The following is a 25516-nucleotide window of genomic DNA, read 5'->3' as shown; positions in this document are numbered from 1 at the left end:
ACAGCAAAGATTATTTCAAATATATGGCAGATGTGATCTCTGGACAGGTCGTAACGCTCTTCAGCAAATCATCATATGCTTGAAATCATCTTTGGAAATGCAGCTTTCTGCAAACGTGATGTTTTCTCCTTGTTAACATTTCATTTTGTTAAGCTGAGATATATTATATCTTGACAATACCACTGTTAACTATCAAAAAATCTTTTTATACTATGCACCATTAGTCTAAAATACTGCTGCTAATGTTGCTGTTTGAACTAATTCAGCAGATTTTCTTTGCTTTTATTTAGTTACTGTCTCTCTGTTATTGACTTACTATCAGTCATCGTGGCAGAGTGAAGATGAGAGGCTGGAACTTCCTCGGGGGGATTTTAGAGCTGGTGCATATCCATTCCACTTCCATAGGAAAAGTCTGGCTCACCATTGTCTTCATCTTTCGGTTGCTTCCCCTTATGGCTGCAGTTGAGCATGTGTGGCTCAATGAGCATGCTGACTTTCTCTCCAATACCAAGCAGCCTGGGTGCAGTAGATCCACTACTGGGTGCTGCAGACCATGTCCTCTCCCTCTCTGGTTTCCATGGGCCACGCTCTTGATGGGCTCTGGATACTAGAGAAGGGATGGCAGAAGAATAAAGCTCCCCTCACTCCGACCGGTCGCGGCAGACGGCTGCCCCCTCCCTGAGACTGGTTCTGCTGGAGGTTTCTTCCTGTTAAAAGGGAGTTTTAGAGCTCAGGATACAGCTTCCTCCAACTACGAAACATTAGTGGTAACAGAAGCAACAAACGAATCTCAGATCTGCAAATCTAAAAATCATTACAGGACACAGCGGTCCAGCCTATAAATGCGCTCCTTTTACATTGAGAAACTTTACACCAGCTGATTTATTTTTATTATTTTTTATTTATTTAGTAAATTTAGACATGTCTGCACTGGGTAGACATAGGTGAGCTGTGACAACGGTGCTTTGGCTGTTTTAATTTACACCTTCCTCTACCAGTCGTTTAATTTGCGCATTTCCAGAAAAAATCTTGTTAAACAGAAGAACATCTGATTGGAAGTTTTCTAATGTAATTTCAGGTTTCACAGCATCTGGACTGGATTTTAAATCTCAAATGACACATTACTATAAGCACTTATCTGAACAAAAACAATACTGTCAGTTTTCTTCACCATTTCATAGTTTTGGTTTTTGTATGCACTTGGAGAAATAGGTTTTTAAGTGTGGAAGAAAGCCTAATGTGCTCTGGTCCCCAAGGTCTTTGTGCTTGGTGTTTGTTTTTTAATGTGTTTTATATCTGGTTTCTTTCAGCGGGTGATTGAGGATGTGTGTTAATGAGCCTTCACAGCTGTAAATGACCACAGTAACTCTGTTGCATTACAGAACTCACTGATAGTTTGCTGTAAATAAATTGATTAAAATCGGAAAAAACAAACAAACCAAAACACACACAAAAAAAACAAAAAACAAAACAGTGATTACAAGGCCATGTTTTATTTTAGATGTGATATATTTTTGTGCACCTACACCAGATTTTTGTAAATAACACACACATACATTGAGCAGTGTGTGTCCTCTTAACAAGACAGGAAAGCAAAACAAACAGCTTAATGACTGCTGTCTATTGCTAACCCACTCGTCATGCTGAAAGTCAGTTTCTACTATAAAGCTATACTAAAGACTAAATAAACCAAAAAAAAACTCCCAACACTTATATACATTCATGTACAAAATAAGTTAAATCAAAAGTAGTAAAGTAGAAACTGAGATTTAGAAAAAAGACAAAAACAGCAACATAAAAATGTTTAGTTTTCACCTAACTGTGTTTTCTCGCCTTCAATTTTTAAAGTGATAGCAACATAGAAACAAAATGCTGTTGGGGTCTAGTTAGCTGTGCCTCCATCTTCAGGTACAGATTCATAACGCTGGAGCTAGAGAGACAGAGAAGAAAAAAAACCCAAACATCTACATTAGTCGAGTTTACAAGCCTTTCAGGAGCTCCTTGTGTCCATGCAGACTGTCAGATTAAAATAAATAAATACACACTGTTGCAGACAGGTATCAAAAAGCATCATGGCAGACAACACACTGGCCGACGAGAAGCGATACAATACTCATACCAGAAGCCTCGGAATAGAGCTGTACCACGACAAAGGTAGGACATGGTACATGATTGAGGTTTGCTTCTTTTGTCCTTACTAGTCTGGACACACTATGCACTACATCATAACAAAATTACCAGACAGTCACAAGGAGTTTTGTGCAAATTCCTTTTCATTGCACTTCAGGAGATTATGTGATTGGTATCGGAAAGAATGTATGGAAAAGATTAAATTGAAAAATTATGCATGATCCCAATTTTTCCAGCAAAACAGTTTCACAAATATGAAGTTAAATGTTGAAAACAAACAAACTGGGAGGCATCAACTGCATGTTTTCAGGAAAGTATCACTCGTTTACATTTGTAACGCTGGTTAAAACTTGTTAATGCTTCAATCGAACACACTGCTCCAAGGTCATGGGGTCATTTTGTCTCTCTTTGTCTCATTTCAAGTTATTTCGGATATGTTGCGCTACTTTTGTGCATGTTAAAGTTTGTACTCTGAACTTTAGAATAATTGAAGACTAAAAGGTCTATTTTTGTGTTGTATTAACTTATGTACTGATGAATTGTGAAATCATTGCACGACATTTTTTTTGCTTTTTATTTCAACTTGTGGTATCTTGGCATTAATTTATTCTGGCCAGCTGTAGGACACCATGTCTTCTTTGCATTCTGTGTGTAATTATAATGACTGTGCTTCAAAAATCTTAAAATCTAAATAAGGTTTTAAAAATAAAAAAATTTAAAAAAAAAAGGAAGAAAAAAAAAAAGTCTTCTTTTTACAAACCACTGGAGGCTTACCTTTGCTTTAAGCTCTTTATTTTCCCCTGCCAAGCGTGCACACTTTTGCCTGAGATTAATCACCTCCTGCTGCAGAGCCTCAGCATCTTCTGAAGTCTGCCCAACAGCACCGAGTTGCTGCTTGACAAATCTGGTAGAAGGAGCCAGTTAAAGAATCTACAGCGAGTGTAATTTCTGTTCAGACTTGTAGCTGGGAGGGAAAATATCAGCTGAAGGTTCACCTCAACACACAGATCATAATGTTGCAGGCTCATAATGTTCAGAATCAGCTTGTGCGATTAGAAGGATACTCCAAAGCGTTGTTGGGCTTTTCTTGTTGTTCATATAGCGACACTAGAACTGAAGACCAGGAGGGGGAGAAAAAAAGAGTTAAACTTTCTACTTATCACTGACTGTCAGTAAATACTTGGATGGACTCTTAGTTCTGTTTACTTGATCTCTGATAACATAATTCGTGAGTTAAATGGCAAATTTGGACTGTTTACTCAAGCAAAGTCCTTGTACTGTGCATTTACGTTAACTCAAATTATAATCTAATGAATTTGAGAAGTTCGGCACCATTTCTTACAGTGAAAAACAAGTCAAAAATTCTTAATAGGTGGAAAATCCTGCAAAAAATGTATGTTTGATATCTTACATTCTCTATCAACATTACATTAGCTATCAATCCATGTTGTTAAGATGTGTTTACTAAAAAGCCTGACACTGGTGAAAAGGTTTTCGATGTTATGATTTTCCCTCAAGGCTACTTGGTGTCAGATAATAATTTGCAGCACTGTCAGAAGAGGGTCTAGCTTTCAGTTGTGCTCTGTAATACTTTGCGAATAGCTCCCAAAGCTAGTATAATGACTTTAACAGAAAAGAAATGCACCATACCACTAGTTAGACTGTCAACAACACCAGCTTTCTCCAAGTATCTCCTAAACTGTTCCCTCTTGGGGTCTGGACCCTGCTGGAGGAAGAAAAATAAGACATTTTATTACCAGCTAATCATAAAGTACCTTTAAGCTGTCACGTCTTGCCTACTAGAGTGGACCAATATGATTAAGAGTGTCCTCACTATTTGTAATTTCCTCGTATTTAATGCCCTGCACTTCAAAGGTGTAATAAACAAAGTATAATTTGTAGCCGTAGCTAGTTTATTTACGTTCTCCAAACTCTGTTTACCCACAAACATTTGCAGACCCCCATCACCGAGAAAGCCCAAATACAAGCTGTCACAGGTGCGATGGCGACCTCCTGATGAGCTTCCCTCCCTGCTAACATTAGCTTAGCTAGCTCGAAACACAGGACATGAAGCGGGTTCTTAAAAACAGCAGAGTAAAATGAATACAATGACAGCACACGCGCTTACTTTATAATGTGCCATAGTAATGTCGGTTAGAAAACTGCCCTTTTTCGTGTAGACAGCTCCTATATTTACCGTTCCGCTTAAAATGGGAGCACCTAACTTTGAGAATCAGGTACACCGCCGGCCGGGTCGGTAAAAGTTTACTTTCGTTTATCTTCTTCGCTCAACCAACTGCTCCGCAGAGTCAAAGCTGCATTCAGGAGCTCCTCGGGAATATAAGAACGTGCAAAGGTTCCTCGTCACGAAACCAGTGATAAATTCTTACATATCTCCATTTCTGTTGTTTTTCCTCTTTTACAAAGCACTTAAAATTGCACTCTTAGGCCATTCTGCGATTGGAGGGCAAATAATGCGTCAAAACTGCTAAACAAAACAACAACAAAATAATATCATTATGTGTTTAGGAATAATAATAAATAATAAACCATCAAAAAATTAGATGTGTCCAACTCAGGCAGTTTTTATACAGATACACTAGGTACACTTTTTAAGAGTTATTGTAGTTGCCGTATGCTATGCGGCATTGCATAGGCAATATAATTTACACAACAATGGATTTATTTACTCAACATGGATTATTTAATGTCCTACAATTGCGGAAATAAATAATTCCTACATTTCAGAAGGCTCCTGAAAGCCTTTGCTTCACTGTAGCAGGCGCCTGCTTCCATCTGTTGGTAACAACACAGAATAACACCATAACCGCTCACTCTGTTTGGTTCGTCTTCATTAAATGTTCCCTTTTAACCCAAGATCATTTGTGACTATTATTTTAGTCCACAAAAAATACTCTAGGTGGTTTAAAATAGCTCATTTAAAAAAAAAAAAAAGAAAAGAAAGGTTTTATTTTCTCCCCTTTCGAGCGACAGTTCACAAAACAAGTCCGAGTACTAGTCAGGTGACAGCGGTGAACCTCATTAAAGTGGCAGGCTGCTCGGCCAATCACCTGTCGAATTGTAACCCAAGCAGCGAATCAGAATCAAAGGGCGGGACTAAATGGTGAGTTTTTTTTCAGGGCGAGAGGAAATCCTAAGGAAATGTGTGGGATCACGCTCTGCGTTTCCAAGTAGCTCAGGCGTTATTGACAAACTATCTCCATCGGGTGACGTTACTTCATGGTGCCTACCAACGGCCCGCTACAAACAAACCGACAAACCGACAAAGTAAACGGGGGGAATAAGGGGGGAAGCGATCGTGCTTAGGACAAAATGTCGATTCAGTACGAGGTGGAACAGCTGTCTGACAGCTACGGGGTTGCGGACTCGTTTCCCAAAGATTTCGGTTATGGTGAAGAGGAGGCCGACATCGAGGACAGCCCGGCACCGTCCGACAGCAAACCCAGGATCCTGCTTATGGGCCTGAGGAGAAGCGGCAAATCGTCGATACAGAAGGTAGGCGGAGATGTTAAATTGTTAGCCTTCCGAGGCGAGCGCCGCCTGCCTCAGCCTCACGCGAGTATAAACGGGACGTTAGCCAAAATAGCTACCGAGTTGGGTTAGCATGTCGCGAGCGATGACGGTTATCAGTCAGCTGACAGCGTGCTCATCTACGTAAGAATTGAAGAAATAATAATAACAATCATAGTCACAATAAAGAAAAATTGTAGAAAGCTAATGGTCACTTGGTTATCTGTGTGAACTAACGCCGGTGTGTCCGCAGGAGTGAATTATTAACCAGCTGAACAGAGGCGCTCGGTGCATCTTTAATAGTACGTGTGTACATGCAGCATGTGACTATTTGGTTAACAACTTATCCGACATGCAAACAAAAAACAGAAAAGAAAGTCTATGTCAGTCCCACCCAACTGTGCGGTATAGATTTGGAGTGTGCCTTTCACATGACATCAGAGCGACCACACCTTTCAGTCTGCAAGCCATAACACTTTTTAAATCAGTGCAGCACGTGCAAGGCCTCTTTACCTGAGTCGTACCCATTTTATCTAATTAAGAAAGAGGGAGAAAGAATTTGTTCGGCCGCTACTTACCCCCCTCCAGTAACTACCCCTGTGCATGATGGACTATTCAGACGCTCCCACACTCCCAAAAATCAGGAACAGCCAGGACTCCAGTATGCTCAAGGAAATTAAGCCCGCCGTATAGTGACACAGCTCCTTGTTAGGAGATGACCTCAGTAGCTGCTCTGAGATTGCTATGACCAGCGGCACCTGTGTTTTCACCTGAATTCCTAATTATTAATTTCATAAGCAGTTTTGGCCTTCCATTAAAGCATATTAATGGCTGTCTATAAAATGTTTTTAAAAAGTGATGTTTAATTTGCTTAAGTTTGAAATGCATTTTTGATTTTTTTTTTTAAAAAATGGCCAAAGATAATCATCATCATCCACAGATTTAAGTAACACAGACTTTTTGCTAGCTAAATGCAGGGAAACGCCACCCTCACCCCACTAAGTAAAACCCTTTATGAGTGTAGATGACATTTAATATGAAGGCAAAACCTCTGTCAGCTTTGGTGACTGCTGTAAGCCTGGAGCCAAAAAAAGTTGATATTACAAGTTATGGCAGAGGCAACAAGCCACCAACGCCTGTAGAAACTTTGCAGTTGTTGGCAAAGGGGGAAGGCACGTTCGGAGGCAGTGAGAGAGAAGGAAAAGCAGGAGTGTGGATAACAGAGAAGGGACTTGTGGATATTGTGGGTTGGTGCTAGGGATAGGCTCAGGCAGAGGCAGATGACTTGCTGTGTTGATCCCTCATAGGAGGGCTGATGTTTATCCAAGGTAGCAAATCCTTTTTGTGGCGTCGAAAGCGCTGAAAAAAAAGAAAAGGTTTGTTTCCTTAAAACAAAATGGGGAAAAAAGTTTTTAAAAAAGTTAATATATGTAAAGAATAATAAAAAAAAAAGTTCATTACTAGTAATCCAGTTAACTGCAACATAATTAAAAATAGGCACAGTATAAGGCGGAATGATAAGATTCCTTAAAAAAGTCCAGAAACTGAGTCTCAGTTAATTTTGTTAATTCCCCAAAGTATGGAATTGTAACTGTAAATAATCAAATGACCACAACCACCTGTCATGCAGCAAACCCTCAAGGCTGGTTCCACTTTTTCTAGTTTTTTTTTTTTCTTTTTCTAGTCTTTATTTCATATTTCATCTATAGGCCGCTCAGAATATGTTTCTTGGCCTGCCACTTTCACTGTTGTTGTACTGTTGTTTAATAATAGATTAGATGTAGTTGGCCCTTCTTATGATATTTTATTATTTATGTTCAAATCCAAGGGGGAAGTAGGAAAAGACTGAATATAGCTTGACGTGCCGCAAACCTAACCTACAGAAAGTGCATGGAGAAACTTTCTTGTGAAGAATCACACTGCTGTGCCAGTGCATATATGTGCACTTGCACTGTGTTTGCTATAATCCATACACCCTCAAGTCGAAGATTAACATTTCGATGTAAGCTGCCAACTGAGCCCGAGAAACATGTGATTTGGATTTTTTGCTGGTTCATCGGCCGGTGACCTCAGTGGACGACACATTGATTTAAAATGCCAGCAGGGGAGCAAATACTCCTACCACATCACACGTCCACTACATCTCGTTTTCTACCCTATTTGTTAAGCCTTCCTCTCATTAATTGTTAACTTCAGTTCAATGTACAGCAGCCACTTTACTATCCGCAGCGTGAAAAGCTGAAAAATGCTGACGAGAATGACGTGTTGCAATGGATCTGAGTCTGCAGTGTTTTGCCCTTTTCCCTCTTGTTCTACATGTGATGTCTGGATGATATCCTTGTGCTAGAGTAACACTATAAAGCAAATTACAGCACTGTTGTGATAATCTTTCACATGACTGCAATATTTTAATAATGGGATTATGGAACAGCCATTTGTAAACCACAAGTGAAGAAAACCTTACACGTGTCTTCACACATACAAATGTACGGTCATCGGACTTAAAACGTTGCTGGATGACTTCAAGTCTGTTTAAATTCACACCTGCAACAAAAGTTAACAAGGTTATTATACTGAAAAAAAATTTATTTACACATCTGTTAGACCCCCTCTTTATGGCCACCTCCTCAAACTCTTCCGTGAGGACAACCATCTCAGTTTAAACATGTCAAATCTCCATGAATCTGCCCAGGGTCTCCTTTTGGTAGGACATACCTGAAATTACTCGTCTAGGAGCAACAAGGCATCTTAGTCAGATTCTCAAATCACCAAAGTCCCTCCTTTCAGTGTGGAGGAGTACTAGCTCGTATGTGAGCCCCTTCCAAATTACCTAGCTCCCCAGTTTTTATTGAAGTATTTATTTAATATAAAAATAAAAACTAGACTTTAGAAATAAAGAATTGTAATAAAATAATAAAACTAAATTGATATCCAACACTCTTGATTTAAGAAAAACATACTTGTTATGTCAGTGGCAGTTAAGAATTGATTGCAGTATTGAAAATTTGAAGAAGCGCATGTTTGTCTAGTGACTGCAATGATTAGCGCTGTGTCCTCTGTCCCCAGTATTTCCAATAAATAAAGATGAAGTAACAAGAACAGACGGACGTCTTTGCATTTTTTCCCAGCAGCTAGTGTCAGAATTACCACAGATTTGTGGTCACTGCTATATTAAAGTTTCAGTGACCCTCTTATAAAAGTGCAATTTCTCATAATCCCACTGTTTGCTGAGTGTCATCATATACCAGTTTTCCCCACTAAATTTACTTAAATAAATAAATAAATAAATTTATTATATATATAGCACCTTTCAAGACAGAATCACAAAGTGCTGCACATAAGATTACAAGTCATAAAAAGATTTAAAAAGAGAAAATAAAACAGGCAAAAAATTAACCAAAAGCAGTTTTAAAAAGGTAAGTTTTGAGTTGTTTTTTTAAAAACAGCTACTGAGTCCACAGTTCTTAATGCTTGGGGGAGAGAGTTCCACAGTCTAGGGGCTACAGTGGCAAAAGCTCTATCACCCTTAGTCCTCCTCTTAGTATTTTTTTTAAAGCAAGTAAGCCCTGATCAGATGACCTCAAAGACCTGCTAGGGACATAGGGCTGTAGCAGATCAAAGATGTAGGCAGGTGCCAGTCCGTGCACAGCTCTGTAGGTCAAGACCAGGATCTTAAAATCAACTCTAAATTTAACAGGAAGCCAGTGTAACTGAGATAATAACGGTGTCACATGTGAGTACTTGGAGGATTTTGTCAAAAGCCTAGCTGCAGCGTTATCCATCAAGATAATTGATGCAGGAAATGCAATGTAAATCCGGTTCCTCACTTTAGACTCTGTTTGTATTTATTCAGCTGAAACATGGCATCAATTTTCATTTCAGGTGGTATTTCACAAAATGTCTCCCAATGAGACCTTGTTTCTGGAGAGCACCAACAAGATCTACAAGGACGACATCTCCAGTAGCTCTTTTGTCAACTTCCAGATCTGGGACTTCCCCGGCCAGGTCGACTTCTTTGACCCCACCTTCGACTACGAGATGATCTTCAGAGGAACCGGGGCTCTGATATTTGTTATTGATGCTCAGGTGAAGAGAAAAAAAAAAAAGAGGAAGAATTGTTTGATAAGATAAAGTGTAGAAGTGCAAAATCAGACCGCTTTCAGAATCACGACCACTTACATTTTTATTAAGATGAAACTGTACAGAAGAAGAAAACAGGCATCCAAGTATACACCCATTTCAGCACTGAATAATGAGCTGGGTGATGAACAGCCAGAGTGGCTTGAATAAAAGACAATTACATGCCACGGCTTTTATGCCTGCGCTGTCCACATGACTCTGAGTGCTTTCAAGAAGTAATCTCAGCTGCGATATAAGCCACAGCTCATCTGATTGCATGGCTTTATTTGTGCTCAAGGTGCATCAGATTCAATTTGCTTCAGCAGTTGGTCACACAGTGATATGAGAGGAGAGCTGTTTTCCTTTTGCTGTTTTGGGAGGCGGGGCAGAGGTGCATTTCCTCAAACCTCACTTTAAACTGATGAGAATGTACTCCTCCATGTTATCTGGAGTGACAGCTAATAATTATGTTGGGCTTAGCTCACAAGACTGTCATTCTCACTTCTTTAAGAAGAAGCGCATCTTGATTTTCCTGTTTATGTCACTGTGATAACTTTTTTTTTTTTTTTTTTTGAAGGACGTTGTTGGATATTATATACACTCTTACTACATTAAAATATTTTCTCATAATGTTTTTAAGGTTAAAAAAGAGCAGATTATGGATGTAGTGTTCTGTAAGAATAAAGCAGCATGGTAGTATTAAAATTGTTAAATATTCTATGCTACATGTTGTTTCTGGTTTTGTGTCCAGAACAGAAGATTATGCTTTAAATCTTGTTTTAGATTCACTTTGTGAACATGCCTGTTTTTGTGTCATCTTCTTTGTTATAGGATGATTATGTGGAGGCTCTGAGTAGGCTTCATCTCACTGTGTCACGGGCCTACAGGGTCAATCCAGAGATAAACTTCGAGGTGTTTATCCACAAAGTTGACGGCTTGTCAGACGATCACAAGATCGAAACCCAAAGAGACATCCATCAGAGAGCCAATGATGATCTGGTAGATGCCAATTTAGAGAAGCTGCATCTCAGGTACGATTAACTTGTGATTATTTTAATCATCTGTAAAAGCCAGAAGAAGAGGGGGAGACATCCATCCTGTTTTATATTTGATTTGCAGCAAACAAAGTTTCATACACTCAATAATGCAATACAATAACTCTACTGTTTAACAGATTTCACTAATCAAGAAAACAGGCCACAGCTTAAATGGCCGTTAATAAGTTGGTACAGCAGTTAATCGCTTACCCCAAATCTCTCAGACAAAGCCTAGTCTCTCAACAAAACTAGCTTTATTCAAGACAGTTTTAACACCCGTAATCACGTTGTCGTAAACAGACACGAGTAAACACAAGTCAGTGCAGACACAAAAAGACAACCTCACTGACTGGTAATGACACATGAGACTGAGAGATGTTTTAACCTCTTCCACAAAAGTTTTATATGGTGGAAACTTGGCCCCACTCATCCTATTTGATAAACATGGTTTAAGAGTATGGTATAAAATAGTTTAAAAATAGTTTTGGGGGTTTTTTTTGGTAAAGTGCTCTTGCTTCAATCATAGTGGCTTTTTGTTTGTTTTTCCCTTTTTCAATAATTGCAGTAGAAAAGCCATTGGGATGGTTGTTTTTATTAATGTCATTTGGTAATTGGTGTTGTTGCTAATAATAAGGCCTAAAAGTAGCTTCTGTTTCCGTCTTTACATATCCAGTAGTCTGTGTCTTCAACATTGTCTGCATAGTTTTAGTGTTCCTGTGAGATTCCTCTTTGACCTCTTAATGAAGCAACAGTGGCCTCTGCGACAGCTATCAGACCTGTTGTGATTAAGGCTCCAAAGGGCAGAAAAACTTGAGATGCAGAAAGAAAGCCAAAGTACACATCTGCTGTTTGGTTCATCTTTGTGTGCACATAGCACACCATGGTTTGTTGTTTTCTGACATAAATGCTAAAAGTTTTAACTTTTATATAGCCTGAGGACTAAATATGTTCATTTAGTAGTCTTTAGATTGAAGAAATGATCTTAAATTTTGTCATAGAATGCAATTAATACTTTGCCATTTCGCACAATGGATGTCATGGCTTCAGTTTTTTTAAAATTCTTTATTTGGTTTGTTTTGATGTGTGGTTGGTGTCAAAAAGTCACCATCATAGTAAATTCATCTTGTGAAGCCTCAAGTTACTTGTTTTGGCTATACTCATCCTACCATTTTGAAACAAGAGGAGGTAAAAGTAACTAAACAAACATGGACATTTGATACTTTAAGTACTTCTGCTTTTGATTCTAATAGGGACCATCATATGTGTTTGTCTCGTCTAACTCTAACCCTCAAAGAGTTTCCCAGTCTTGTTCTCTAAAGCCTAAAGAATTATGGATTTGATCAACTGGTCCCGTAATGGAATTGACACCCTGCTAGGCTTGGGAGAGCCCGATTGTCCTGCGGAGACGTTTGCTGCCGGATACTCGATGGTCGGTTGCGTCGTGTGTCTGGCGACACTCTCGATGGAGGACAATGAACAACATCTACCAATTTGGAACCATGATAACAGAGTTCTGGCTGATTGGAGCTGGCTTGGACCTGTCTTGTCGAAGAACAAGAAGCGGCTACAGCTGTTCAAAATCCCATAAGGCTGGCCGATATGATAGACGATTGGCAGGGCTGTGAGTACTCAGACTGTGTTTTGAACGCAATATGGATAAGATCTTGGAGAAGCTCATGGCTCTGCAATATGGATAACATCTTGGAGAAGAACAACGGGAATTGACAGAACTGGTGACCAGTGATGGACATTAGACCAACTGTAAAAATTGGATGCAGTTGTTCGCACTAAACCCAAACATTCACGATCTTCACTCATGCGGCCCCCCTGGCGCCAGCTGAAGGCTTGCCAAAGTTGAAGCTGATTGGAACAACAAATTCTTCCCATGATAACAGGATTGTTGACGGAACTCTTTGTCCCTCCTTCAAGGCCACCTGGGTCCACTGGAGACTGTTGACTGACGCTTAACCGGGCGTGGTGACGCTTTCTCCCAGCTGAACACAGGATACACGCGCACACACACGAAACACGTACACTGATACGCCCTCACTATCACCCTCCCTACCCCGGATCCAACGCCTCCTCCCATGCTTACCTCCCATCCGGTGTGGACACCGGATCAGCTGGAGGCGCAATCGAAGATTGCAGCGGTCCCAGATCAGCTGTACACACTGGAATACTCTCCCATGTTGCTTGTCTGTGTTTTATTGTGCTATGGTGTGTTGATATCTGTGCATTCCTGTATTATCCTTTGTGTTACACATTTCGATGTTTTTTTGTTTTTTTTTTTCCCCCCCTTGCTACCTAGCCTGACCTGTCTCCCCAATGCGATGTTTGTGTATTGTATGTACGGTTGGCAAGGTCTGTCATCTCGGTTGTGGGCAACTGCAACTGACAAATAAAGGCTATCTCATCATCATCATTTACGAAGTGAACAATATGTTGTATTCATTAAGATTTGAAAGTAGTGTTTAAGACTAAACTTGTCAGGAAAGGGTTTACTTTGGTCATAGATCTGTGGAGGTGAATAGACATTTTGTCAGACAGTATAAAAATGTAGCGCAACTTCTTAATTTGAAAAGTAAAGTCAAGGCCAAAGTGTCTTAGACATGCATTGTTTCTAATGGCTACCACATGATTCATTTTTGTGATATTTTCTAGAGTCAAACTAGTCTTGATTTACTAGATACTGAAATTTATGTTGCAGCTCTAATGCGATGAGTTAATGTTAATTGCAGCCTTTGCTCCGACACACTGTATAGGAAGACTAAATGTGTTGTGTAGCACATTAAACAGACTGTCGGGGTTGAGCCTGGGCAGCTCTGCAGCAGCTTTACTGTTGATTTTTAGGACTGTGTTGGCACACTGTGGGGTGTTTTATGTGGAGTGAGATTGTTGTTTATTCCGGTTAGACAGCCTGAGCGGTCCTGGATATATAGTGGATCTCTGCCTTCTGCCTCTGGTGCTTTCTTCACCGTAATACATTGTGAAGTTGAGCTCCTGCCAAGTGTATGCAGATGCTTCCATTTGGCTCACACCACTGTTTTCTCAGACACAAACTTTTTATTTATACATCTCACTAACCAATGTCTATAAGTCATGTGTGCCTAGTTTTCAGCAGTCCTATGAAGACTGTTTTTTTTTTTTTATTTGTCAGATGTTTTTTTTTGCCAAGTTAGCATTAAGTTTTTATCCTTGTGCTTTTGTCTGAATCAGGCTTTAATGCTTTGATTCACATCTCTTTTCTACAATTCTGCAACTGTTTGTCATGTGATCTTGTGACTCTATGTATTTTTACCTGGTTTCATATGCATTTTGAGGAAGTGAGAAGTGTTTCCTACTTGTAACAGCTTATATGCTTCCTTTTTTTTCTTCATCATTCAGCTTTTACTTGACGAGTATTTATGACCACTCAATCTTTGAAGCCTTCAGCAAAGTGGTGCAGAAGCTCATCCCACAGCTCCCCACCTTGGAGAACCTCCTAAATATCTTCATTTCTGTAAGCACACAAAAACCAACCCTTTATGCATAAGAATTATCTTGCAACTTTGTCACTGATGGAGTGATTTATGTGTGACAGCGTTCATGGCGTGAGTCATTGCCAGCACGGAAGCCACATTAGTGTTGGCAGTTCCTCCACTGTCCTTACAGCCTTTTCTGTAGATGTTTGTGATCCTCAGTTGTAATGCTACTTTGTCCCACACTGGTAGTAGTAGTCGCTCTGTAACTTTTAACTGTTTTATCTCAGGGTATGACTTTTGAGTGGAGAACAACTGTTTCTTCCTTAAATGTACTAACTAGTTTGGTAAGATTTACTGTATTAAGGCAGTCCATTCAGTAAACAAGTTCATATTTAGTTTGCAAAGTTTATTTTGGATGAGGTTTGGCTAACTAACAGATACTTGCCTCTTTACTTATATGAAAAACATGTAAACAAAAACAAACAAAATGCTCCAAAGTTATTGTAAATTTAAATTGGCAGCATCTTCAAAACAGCTTTAATCACTTTTTTGCCTTTTTTAAAAAAATATAAATGCAGGATTTATTTTATAGTTGTATTAGACTGCATCAGTTTAAGCTTGTTGTGTTATAAGTTGACAGTTCTCTTCATATGTAAAGCTTTAAGTATAAAGCATTGACTTTAGCTTGCTCTTATGACACATTGTCTTCATACCTGAGTTACTATGGGATCTGATTGTGTATATATGTTATAATACACGATAAAGTGACCAAAAAAAGCCACAACTTGCTCATTTCCCATTCATTTTGTATTCATAATGTTCTCATAAATTAATTTTTTTTTTTTAAAACATTTATTCTCATGACATTTCAGAGTCAGCTCATTTTCTTTGCTTTATATTATTTTGCTATTTCAGGCTTTCAGACCATTTTAAAAAAAAAAACAAAAAAAAAAAAACTTGTATTTTACAACCTGATCATACACAAATCAAAAATCAGATTTTTGTTTTGTTTGTTTTGTTTGTTTTTTTTGCAGCCCTTGTAAAAAAACAAACAAAAAACAAACAAACTGTAAGTTAGTTTATTCTCTCAGTAAGGGATCTGCTACCAGACATTAATTGTAACAGGAAGTAGCTTCCCGTTTCTTTACCAAATTACACTTTTTGACTGCCTCTTTCTTCTGTCTGTCCTTTGTTTGTCTGTCTTCTTGTTGGTGACAGAATTCAGGGATAGAGAAGGCCTTTCTGTTTGACGTGGTCAGTAAGATCTACATCGCCACAGACAGCTCTCCTGTGGACATGCAGTCCTATGAACTGTGCTGTGATATGATTGATGTGGTTATCGATGTCTCCTGCATCTATGGGTGAGTTTTGTGCTTTAGTGATGCACCAAAAGAGGTCAGAGTTGAGTAATGAGTGCTCCATGATTTGATAAACATAATTTTGGTCAGTGGTGTCTATAAAGTTAATTTTATATTAACTTTCTGCATTCATTTGCATAATAATAACTACTGTCATATTTGCTTGAATCTTTTGAAATCTTTTAAGCCTTTAAGAGACGGAGTTCACCCACGTGCTGTCTGAGGGTGCTTTCATTGAAGCACGACTTAATTTATGCACAATTAATAACCTCATAGACAAGCTGCAGTTTATTTCCCATTTCCTCTTTGAATGTTACAGTGTTTTGTTGTGTTTCACTAGTCTGAAGGAAGATGGCAGCGGCAGTGCCTATGACAAGGAGTCCATGGCCATCATCAAGCTCAACAACACCACTGTGCTGTACCTGAAAGAGGTCACCAAGTTCCTGGCCCTTGTCTGCATCCTGCGAGAAGAGAGCTTCGAGCGCAAAGGTAAGCTGTCAGATGACCTGTGATCCTCTGCTGCTCACTTGGCTTAATTTGGTTAATGGTTTTGGCTTGTGTCAAATGTCTTCATGTTTTCTTTCACTTTGTTTATCAGTGCAGTAATAGTGTGTGTCTGCATGTGTACAGATGGAGTGCAATTTGTAAACCTGGATGTTATCATGCACTGAAGTACATTACACAGAAAGATAGCAAAAGTTGGGAGTGATAAAAGGAAGCAGTAATTGACTTTCAAGCTCCAAAAACAGGAGATCCACCACTTACAATTAATTTAAATAGCAACATACTGGATGGCAGTTTGGGTGAATATCTTTGTGGCTTGTGATTGTCTGAGCCCATCTGCAGTTTGTTCCCCCATATTATGGAGAGTGTAGGAGAGTGGGTTTATTTTGATACTTAATTGTGTGTCTCCTTGAGAATTCAACACAGTCGATGAATTCTTAAGTGAAATTAAAAGTTTGTCCCATCACAAACTTTAAGCTAAAGCTGTTGTGCTAAAGGAAAAAGATATCAATTTGTAATTTGTATTTGAGACCCTGATCATTTAATAGCATGTTAGCCCTGGATCAGTTTGTGTATTCAAACAAGCTATGGGATGTACTATGAAGGACCTTCAACATAGCTGGGCTTTCTTTGCATTAGCTGGCTGGATAAAGCCTAAACCTCAGGATGTCACATTATGGTTGTGGGCTTTCTCTGCCTGTCTCGGGGTGCTTCAGGTTCTGTGAGTGTCACCTACTCTAAATCTAACATTAAAATGCAATACCGCAGCAAACGAGATGAGATTAATGCTGCACAAAATCACTAATCTCGGGATTTAGTGCACAGTCTTAAAATAAACAATTCAAGTTATTTATTTTAATTCTTAGAGCACTCTCAATACTGCTGTTTATTTCTAATGTGATGGCTGCACAATAGAGCGCTGAAATTTTAAACATCATACATTTAAACATTAAAAGGTTACTGTCCCATAGCCTAACAAAGGACACATGGGAATAAAAGTTAAATTCAATTTACTGATCGTATACGTGTTCTTTTTGTTTGTTCTGTGTGCTAATTGTTAAAATCCCGACAGCAGTATAAAATATAAAAACACTTTTACATTTTCTGCATCACCAAAGGGAATGCATGCACATTTCAGTGAGTTTTGAGTTAGTGTAACATTTACTCAACAAGTCCACATATAAAATGTTCCCTTAGCAGAGGATCTATATCAAATTGTAAAGCTGTAAATACAGAAATCGTTGAAAACGTGCTGCTTCCAGAGTAATCTTTATAATTGGCAGTAGCATATGGCAATTCTATAGATTTGTAGACTTTCAGAAGCACTGTTACTACTACTGTTTGAATCCCAAAGCAATACCCCAGTTTGGCAACTCTAAGCTTCAGCTCCCTCTACAGGATTGTGAGAGGAGGTTCCTGTCTAACATTATATCTTGCCCTGTCCATTGGGCCCTCAGTGTGGAGAAGTTGGCCTGTACCCTAAACAGAAAAACGGCCCTAACGCGTAATATTTCCACCTCCAAGCTTGACTGTGAGGATGGTGTTCTTTGGATATATTCAACATTTCTCTTCTTCCAAACACTGCAGTTCAAGTTGATGCCAAAGATGTAAATTTTGGTGTTATCTGACCACAACACTTTCTCCCAAGCGTTCTTTGAGTCATTTAGATGTCAACTGATAAACTTCAGATGGGCCTGTTCATGTGACTTCTTGAGCAGGGGGACATTTTTGGTCCTGCACGATTTGAATCTATTACAGCATACTGTGTTACCAATGGTGTTGTTGGTGGTCCCAGCTATGTTCAGATGATTAACATGCTCCTCCCATGTAGTTTTGGGCTGATCCACCCCCTTTTTCATGATCCTCACCCCAATCCTGCATAGAACTCCAGACGGAGGGCGATTCATAGTGATTTTATATTTTATTCAATTTCCAAAAAACTGTACCAACAGCTGTCACATTTTCACAAAGCTTCGTGCTGATGGTCTTGTATCCAGCCTTGCAGCTCTACGTTCTTGCTTGTCATGTCCTTTGACAGGTCTTTGGTCTTGCCCGTGGTGGAGAGTGTGGATTTTTTGTTAATATTCTCTCCCTCGTCATCAAAATATAACTACCATTTAAAAAATTAGTGCCAGTTCATTTCATTGGAAGTGAGCAAACAGTCATTGGACTGATCAGTTGTTTAATAACATAGTTTTTTGTTTTTCGCTTTCACAGGACTAATAGACTACAACTTCCACTGTTTCCGGAAGGCTATCCATGAAGTCTTTGAGGTGGGAGTTTCCACTCCGCGTTCAGCTGGTCCACAGGCAATGGGCTCACCCTGCTCCAAGGCTGTTGCACTCAATGGCATACCACGCAACACCATCTAGCTGCTGATGCAAAATTAAAAAACAAAAAGATGCAACAAGAAGGAAGAGGAAAGGAAAGATTAGGAAGGGCTCGGGAGCCTGTAGAGAAAAGACTACAAAACTGGGGCTCACCAGCGCACCAGTCACTATCCCATGCTCCCAGCACTTAAAGCACTGAGAAATGCCTCAAGCCAAGAGTGTGGGAGCAGCAGTGGAGCACAGAGGGGTCAGGCCAAGATGGACGATTGAAGGGAAATTCAGGCATCAGGTAAATGCAAAGCACTGTGTTAGCTTTGAGGAAGCCGAGAGACTAAACTGCACCTGAACAGGAAAAGGTTCAGGATCTTTCTTTGGATTTCTTAAAGCAGTCAAAGGCTGTGATAATTAGCTGCTGTTTCCTCTGTATGAACAATGTGATGTGGGGGAATAAAACCCTCTGTTATAACCTCTTCATATGGACAAACTGTCAGGTTGGAGGCTTCTGTCTCGTGATGAACCCACCCCGACCACTTCTGTGCTGAAAAAGACGATGGACGCAAACTGCTGGTCCAAACCCACACATGTTCAGAGATGGCCTTATGTAGATAAAGCTTGACTGTAGTGCAAGCTTTTTCTCTCACCACCATTCACCTCACCTTACCTGAATGCTGCCCAAAACTTGCTTTTGGTTTGACTTGTGAAGGGAAAATAAGGTTTTGTGAGCAGACTAAAAAGGGATTGTGTTGTCCAGTTAGAGTGTGTGTGTGTGTGAGTGTGTGTGAGAAAGGTTTTGATTAAATCCCAGGCGAGTTATTGTGAAGGAACTTAACAGAAAACGTATATATGTCCTTTTAGCTAAGAGCAGTTTAGCATGATTAAACTCCTCTCATTCAGTGAAAATAACTCTTCTGTGCTCGTGCTCCACTGAGGAACAGCTTCTGATTGACTTTATGATGAATAGAAAAAGGAGTTTACTGGAAATTTAGACATACACATTGCAAAAGCACTGCCACCATGAATGAATCGCAGCCAGTTACACTATGCCACAATTTAAGAAAAATATTAATTAAATTTGTTAAGTATGAGTGAGGTGCAAGATTGATGAACAGGTCAAGAAACCAGATGGACTCATGGTTTAGGATTGCCAGACTGGTTGCAGCATGCTTGCATGCTTTTCCGCGCTGTCACAGTCCCGCCAAAAATTATTAACCCATGTAGCAACCTGATTTAGTTTAGTCCTGATGGGCGGGAGTCACAAGAGCAAATCATTACTCCAAGCATGCATACATCAGTGTGTTTTTTCAGTTGAATTGTTCTCAACCAAAACATTGCTTCTTGTTTTGAAAAGGGGAGAGTGGAAATGGAATTAACAAAGAAAATCAAACTGCTAAAGTAGGAGGAAAAAGACCAAATTTTATTATAATCGCCATTAAAATGAAATGCACTGTTCATGTCTGTATGTTTGTGTTTGCTTCTGTCAGGACTGAGAGGTAAAAGCTCGTACCGGTTGCACCTAAAGATCGGGAATTTGACTCAGGAACCAGGATTACCACATTATCTAGCTAACTTTTCTGAGTAAAACTAAGTTCTAGCTTTGAAGGTGCCCCCGGTTTTATTCAGCAAAGTTATTCAGGTAATTCTGGTGCTCCTTGAAACTGGCCCGAGAAGTTGTTTCATTAGTCACCTGAGAATAAGTCGCCGCTTCATTGTTGCACATCAGAACTGTGGTGGATGATTGATTTCATGTAATGTGATGCTATACTGTGTGAAATAAATGAAAATTTAAAGTGTGTTCTTGTGCTTTTATTAGTTCGTTGACTAAGAGATATTTGAGAAACTTGCCACATGTGCGGAAATGTCTGCATTCTGTTTGACAACCCTTTCTTCACTATCTAATGCAAAAGTGCAAACAAACACAAGATGGTGCTGCAGGACCATCCAAGTCTCCTCTCCACTATTATGATATCCAGTTTTCTCTTTGCCAAGACCAATAAGTCTTTTTCATACTTGTTAAAAATACAGAAAGTGTGCATCCATTGCTTCACCTGTGCGGTGAATACAGCCTGTTAAATGTCACCAGCGTCTATAACAACAGCGAGAACTGCTGCTTCGTTTATTGGTTCTGCATTATGAGCATGACAATAGAATAAATTGGATTACTCAGTATTGAGGAAACACAGGTGTTTACTCGCATCCAATTTCTAAAAAAAGGCATCTTTATGTCGATTCTATGTTTTCGTGTTAAAATGCCAAATAACCGTTTTTAACATTTATTTGCTCAACAAAACTACTCCAATATAAAACAAGACAGACTGTTAATTGTCAGTTTTCTTAAAGTTGGCTGTTGTTCAGATGGCATAATAATGAGTGGGGAAAGAAAAAATCCCCCCCCCCCCCCCCCTTTTCTGGTTTAGTGCATATAAAAACAACTCGGTGAATAGCTTCACCATGCAAGTTATTCACCAGTTAAGTTAAATAAGCCTCACAGCTACTGTCACGACCCATTATGTGGGGAGTAGGCGAAACAGCTAAACACCACTTCCACACAATTTAGATGCAATAAAACACTGACAGCTTTTTTATCCACTTCATTAAGCCAGTAATTTCTTATAAAAATCTCCCGCATTAATCCTGCCGATGGTTTCCCTGCGGTTCCTTAAGCTCTCCTCCAACCTTAGCCGCCTTGCTTTGATGCTTACTCAAATAGGCGCTAATTTGAGATAAATTATGCATCCACATGTAGCCTACCCATGCCAAGGAATATAAAGTGTGACACTGTGAAAGATGGTGAATTAAAGCAAAGTGTGATACCTTGACGGACTAATGGCAGATAGGTTAGGCCTGTCAGCCGGATGGTTTGTTGATCTGCATGTCAGTTCACATTTGAAGAAGTAGAGAGGTCATGCTTATGATGTTTTGAAGGTCATTTGGAGTCATAGCTATTCCTGGAAGACCTTGCGGTGAGATGCAGAGCCCATGATATACTTAAATGAAGACACTCTAAAAGAATAAACCGAGTCATTTTTAGTTGTCCTTTAATTCCAATATGAATATCAAACATTTTTGATTCCATGCAGGGAAATTCAAGTGTCACACCAGCTGAAATACAAGAACAGATGCACACATAAGTATAACACATAAGTAAGTTCAACAGTCAAAATTTATCTAATTTATCTAAATATGAGCATCTTTTATATGCCAGCGTAGCTCGAGAAATTAAAAGGTATTTAATTCTGTATCCGCTGACGCGAAGTACACTGAGACAAAAATAGTAGCAAATAAACTGAGGCGGCAACAAAATCTGAATACAGAAAAAGCACTTGAGGGAACAAAAATTGTCTGGTGGTTAACGTGTCTCATGCCTGCAGACAGCTTAAAAAGCAGCTATTGCACTTGTACTGTAGCAGCAAAAACAAAGCGTGCTTCTAATAATGCAAAACCTGGATGTGTGCACTTCATCCCGAGCATCTTGCAGGTGTATTTATTGTCAGTTTGCTGGGCAACCCCCCCCCCCCAAAAAACCTCTCTTCATTTACCCAGGCTGAATTTAAAGTGACTGAAGTAAACTACATGCAATCAAGATATTGGTAAAATAATATCCATGAGCTACTGTTTACTGGAACACCTGGGTCACCTCGTGTCCACTCTGTATCACAGTGACTGAAAAGAATCTGTAGATGGGGCTGTTGTCTGCTGTTTCAGCTGCCGTCTCTCGCTCTTTGGCCGGTCTTTCTGCTCCGTGGTGCAGGCAACATGGAGATCAACATCACATGCGGAGACTTTCCAGTCAGAGAGAGCTGGAGAAAAAGGAGACTGTGGGGAAGTTGAGGAAGCAGCAGAGAGCGAGCCGCATGATGTACAACTGTAATTTGGCGCTGCAGCAGGTCTTGAAATTGCCTTGTTTTATCAAAGGCAACACTCCTCCTTCCCCTGTCCCTAATAAGTAAGCTTAACTAATAATGAAATAAAGCGAGCAGAACATACTTTTGCCTGTGATGTCATGCCCACTTCCGCACGCCGGTCCGCCCATCATCTCAGATCTCTTAGTATCATTACGACGACGATATTGCTATTACGTTCTTAATAAAACTCAGTCAGCGGTGTGCTATCTCCCATCTTTACATTTTATTAACTATGCTTATGAGAGATGAGGGAAAAATGATGTGGCTAAGTAAGACGTCTCAGATAGGTGACAGATGTAATACAGGCTACATGGGAGCTCCAGTGAGAGCAATTATCCAGCATAGACAAGGCAAGCTGGTGCTGAGATGATCTGACATCAAAAACTGTAAGCAAGGCAGTTAGTAGCACGATCATAGCAGTTCGGCTTTGCTTATAGTCAAAACCGGAGTTCCTAATAACGTGTAATACAAATATGAACTGCTCCAAAATATGCACAGGGCATCTTTTAAATCACAAAAACCAGATGCCTAGTCGTGTAACAGGGTAAAGGGTGTTCAAAAGTTCTTTGTTTCTACCTTTCTTCTTTTAAAAAGATGGCTAACTTAAGAGATTTGTGTGTCTTTGTAATAAATGAATTGGGGTAATTGGATAACAGATTGCCAATCATAACAGAAAAGTAATAAAGGCATTATTTGGACAGTAATTGAGTCAGTAAGTCACTGCCTTGGTCCAGCTTCTTTGCTTACTCATTAACTATCCTCCTTCATTTTGGAGGCTTTATTTGTCATCTCTCTGGTACCTAGGTTAAAAAATCAGTCAGGTGGACAAAGCTTAAGTAAGGAAATACAACTTTCATGGGGATATTTCGGTATCCAATAAAAACCCATCCATGCCAAAAACATCACCTGATTTTCCCACAGCCGACACACAAACAGAAAACCTAGTTTGAGGTTTCTGTTGCAACATATCATTAAAGCAAAACAGACCTGTCATAAGGTGTTCACTGCTTTTTTTTTTTTGAGAAGCTAACCAGTAGAGCAAACTGCTCTACTACCCTTAATGTGCAGCAATGGGAGAAGCGGTATGAGGAGAGGGGAAAAGGATAACGACAGTGGGAGTTAGAGGAAGGGACAGGCGTCTCCTGCATTTTCTGGTCAGCTAGCAGAGCATGGAGCGAAGGGGCCAGCGGGCCAGCAGCCAGCTAATGGGGACCAGCAGTGAGCACGGGGCCAGGGACAGCGCTGACAAAAGGAACAGCGACAGATGCCATTATCTCAGCCTCATGCAGATACAATGGAGCTGGACAACACGGGTCCTGACACTTGCAGACATTTGTGAGCGAGCGTGTGGGCCGAGAGAAGGGGGCGTGTGTGTGTGTGTGCGCGTGCGTACACTGTGAAGTTAATAGAACACGATGGAGGAGAAGTGGATTATCATGGAGACTACAATTTCTTGGTAACACTCTGAGCTCCGCTGCACCCCTTGCATGCATGCGTGCATGCGCGTATGCAATTCACGTGTGTATTTGAGTATAGCCTACATGACCTCATCTTGTTACAGAAAGACAGCTGGATCAGTCACCCATCACTTGCTTAGAATTCAGGGGCATCGTGGAAAGCACACCACATTTGGTTTCATATTTCTCTGGGTGCTACTCTTGGACTTAAATTATGCAGCGTTCACTTCAACCAAGGATGTTCTGGTCATTTGGACAACCAAAAACGTGTCAGGGTGGGGTTTTCGAGGGGTGGGGGATATTAGCTGGCTGTGGTGATGCTTTTAGCAGGATTGGCAAAGGCAGAGAAGGGCTGTTAAGCAGCAGTTTTTGGGAGGGATAAGAAATGTGAGCTTTAGCCAGTGTAGTGCAGTGACATGGGACAGTGTTATTGACTGTGGCGGTGCATGCTGACAGTGGATTGTCAGCCCCTGCAGTCATTTGCCAGACTGAGCGAATGCAAGGATCAGAGTTCTTGGAGCTTAGAGAACGAGAGAAAAGAAAGTGAGACAGGGAGGGATGGCACGGAAAGGAGAGCAGAGACTGGCAGCCATACAAATGCAGGAATATAAACATAATACACACACACAAATACACACTGAGATGTGGGCACCCCGCAGAGTGTCTGACACTGATGCTGCCAGACTAATCAGGGTACTCTCCCACTCTTTCACTTGCTCATTAGTGTTAGAGGAGAAGCCAGACAGTTGTGACGTTGCAACGAGGTTTTGTCTTGCCGTTGTAACCATGTTTGGTTTGAGAGGGTAAGCAGTGATTTTAAAAGTGTTTGAAACAGGTCCGTGACATACTTTGAATGCACTCTCACATGATAGATTGAGCGGTAATATTTTTTGTTGTTGTTCGCTATGTAGAAGCTGTCTGCTTTAATAGAACAGTAACTTTAAAATACAATATCTGAATACATTTTACAGACTTGTAGCATCTCATCTCTGTGTAAGAAGGAATTTGTGTGGCTGCAATGATTCTGAAGGCAAAAAGCTGGCCAATGAAATCAGCAGAGGCTGAATATCTCAGATTCAAGAGAATATTGGAAAAAATCAGATATTTTTTTCCAATATTGAGAAATTTTTCATATATTCAAGCCAGCCTTGACTCATGAAGGCATTATTTTAAAATTCAAAACAGAAAAAGGGGGTCCAGGCGAAGACCTGCGGGAAAGCTATGACCAGGACACAGCATTATGTTTGTGCCTGAAGTGCTTTCTAATTACTTAACATAACTTTATTTTGTCATTTCGGCCAACACCTTTGACATAATGTTTTGCCATTTGAGGTGTGGTGTATTCATTTTGTGACATTTAATACAAAGTCCCTAGTTTACATGATGAGGTTTTGGGTCAGATTTACTGACCTTATCATAACTGTTTTGCTCTTCAAACTAAACAAAAAAATGTATCAGCCATAGGTTGTGTTTTGTAACAGTTTATCTCAAGATGTTTGTTTGATGTAACCTGTTTTAGTTAAAAAGAATGCATAAATCCTGAGATTTATGCATTCTTTCATATCAATCCACCGGTAACAAACGCAAAAAAAAAAAGCAAAACAATTTTCCTTCCTTCTCCAGTCATTTAGCTCCCCCTCATTTTTATAGGACTTTATTAATTCTTGAGAACACAAGGGGTTAACAA

The 25516-nt window shown here is 39.9% G+C and overlaps 2 protein-coding genes across 8 annotated transcripts; one reads left to right on the top strand and one right to left on the bottom strand.

Annotated features, from left to right (window-relative positions):
* Positions 1 to 374: 374 nt before the first annotated feature.
* On the bottom strand, positions 375 to 6409 carry LOC146378076 (c-Myc-binding protein-like). 7 transcript variants are annotated; one of them, XM_084943793.1, is made up of 5 exons: positions 6240 to 6409; positions 3781 to 3853; positions 3195 to 3243; positions 2905 to 3034; positions 375 to 707 (listed from the first exon to the last, which is right to left on the bottom strand). In XM_084943793.1, the coding sequence occupies exons 1-5, from the start codon at positions 6264 to 6266 to the stop codon at positions 642 to 644; spliced, it is 345 nt and encodes a 114-aa protein (XP_084799919.1). In that variant the 5' UTR covers positions 6267 to 6409; the 3' UTR covers positions 375 to 641. The 7 variants fall into 7 exon arrangements, with proteins under 7 accessions (XP_084799919.1, XP_084799918.1, XP_084799921.1 ...); XM_084943792.1 differs by having other exon boundaries at positions 376 to 707; positions 3781 to 3856; positions 6240 to 6408; XM_084943795.1 differs by lacking the exon at positions 6240 to 6409 and adding an exon at positions 4259 to 4862 and having other exon boundaries at positions 376 to 707.
* Positions 5055 to 20260, top strand: rragca (Ras-related GTP binding Ca). Its single transcript, XM_084943788.1, has 7 exons — positions 5055 to 5646; positions 9544 to 9747; positions 10612 to 10811; positions 14202 to 14316; positions 15497 to 15639; positions 15977 to 16125; positions 18358 to 20260. Exons 1-7 carry the CDS (start codon positions 5464 to 5466, stop codon positions 18510 to 18512), a joined length of 1149 nt encoding a protein of 382 aa, XP_084799914.1. The 5' UTR covers positions 5055 to 5463; the 3' UTR covers positions 18513 to 20260.
* Positions 20261 to 25516: the final 5256 nt, after the last annotated feature.

The sequence above is a fragment of the Perissodus microlepis genome, chromosome 11, assembly GCF_051167445.1.
Source record: "Perissodus microlepis isolate ML-2025 ecotype Zambia chromosome 11, ASM5116744v1, whole genome shotgun sequence".
Classification (NCBI taxonomy): domain Eukaryota; kingdom Metazoa; phylum Chordata; class Actinopteri; order Cichliformes; family Cichlidae; genus Perissodus; species Perissodus microlepis.
This window is presented reverse-complemented; position numbering and strand designations above follow the sequence as displayed.

Excerpts from the sequence above, each read along its gene's own strand:
- rragca (XM_084943788.1), top strand. The coding sequence starts at position 5,464 with ATGTCGATTCAGTACGAGGTGGAACAGCTGTCTGACAGCTACGGGGTT. Across the intron at positions 10,812-14,201 it reads TTAGAGAAGCTGCATCTCAG|CTTTTACTTGACGAGTATTT; the intron begins GTACGATTAACT and ends TTCATCATTCAG. Across the intron at positions 14,317-15,496 it reads TCCTAAATATCTTCATTTCT|AATTCAGGGATAGAGAAGGC; the intron begins GTAAGCACACAA and ends TGTTGGTGACAG.
- LOC146378076 (XM_084943792.1), bottom strand. The coding sequence starts at position 6,266 with ATGCACAGGGGTAGTTACTGGAGGGGG. Across the intron at positions 3,035-3,194 it reads AAGCCCAACAACGCTTTGGA|ATTTGTCAAGCAGCAACTCG; the intron begins GTATCCTTCTAA and ends TCCTTCTACCAG. Across the intron at positions 708-2,904 it reads ATAAAGAGCTTAAAGCAAAG|GAAGAAACCTCCAGCAGAAC; the intron begins GTAAGCCTCCAG and ends CCCTTTTAACAG.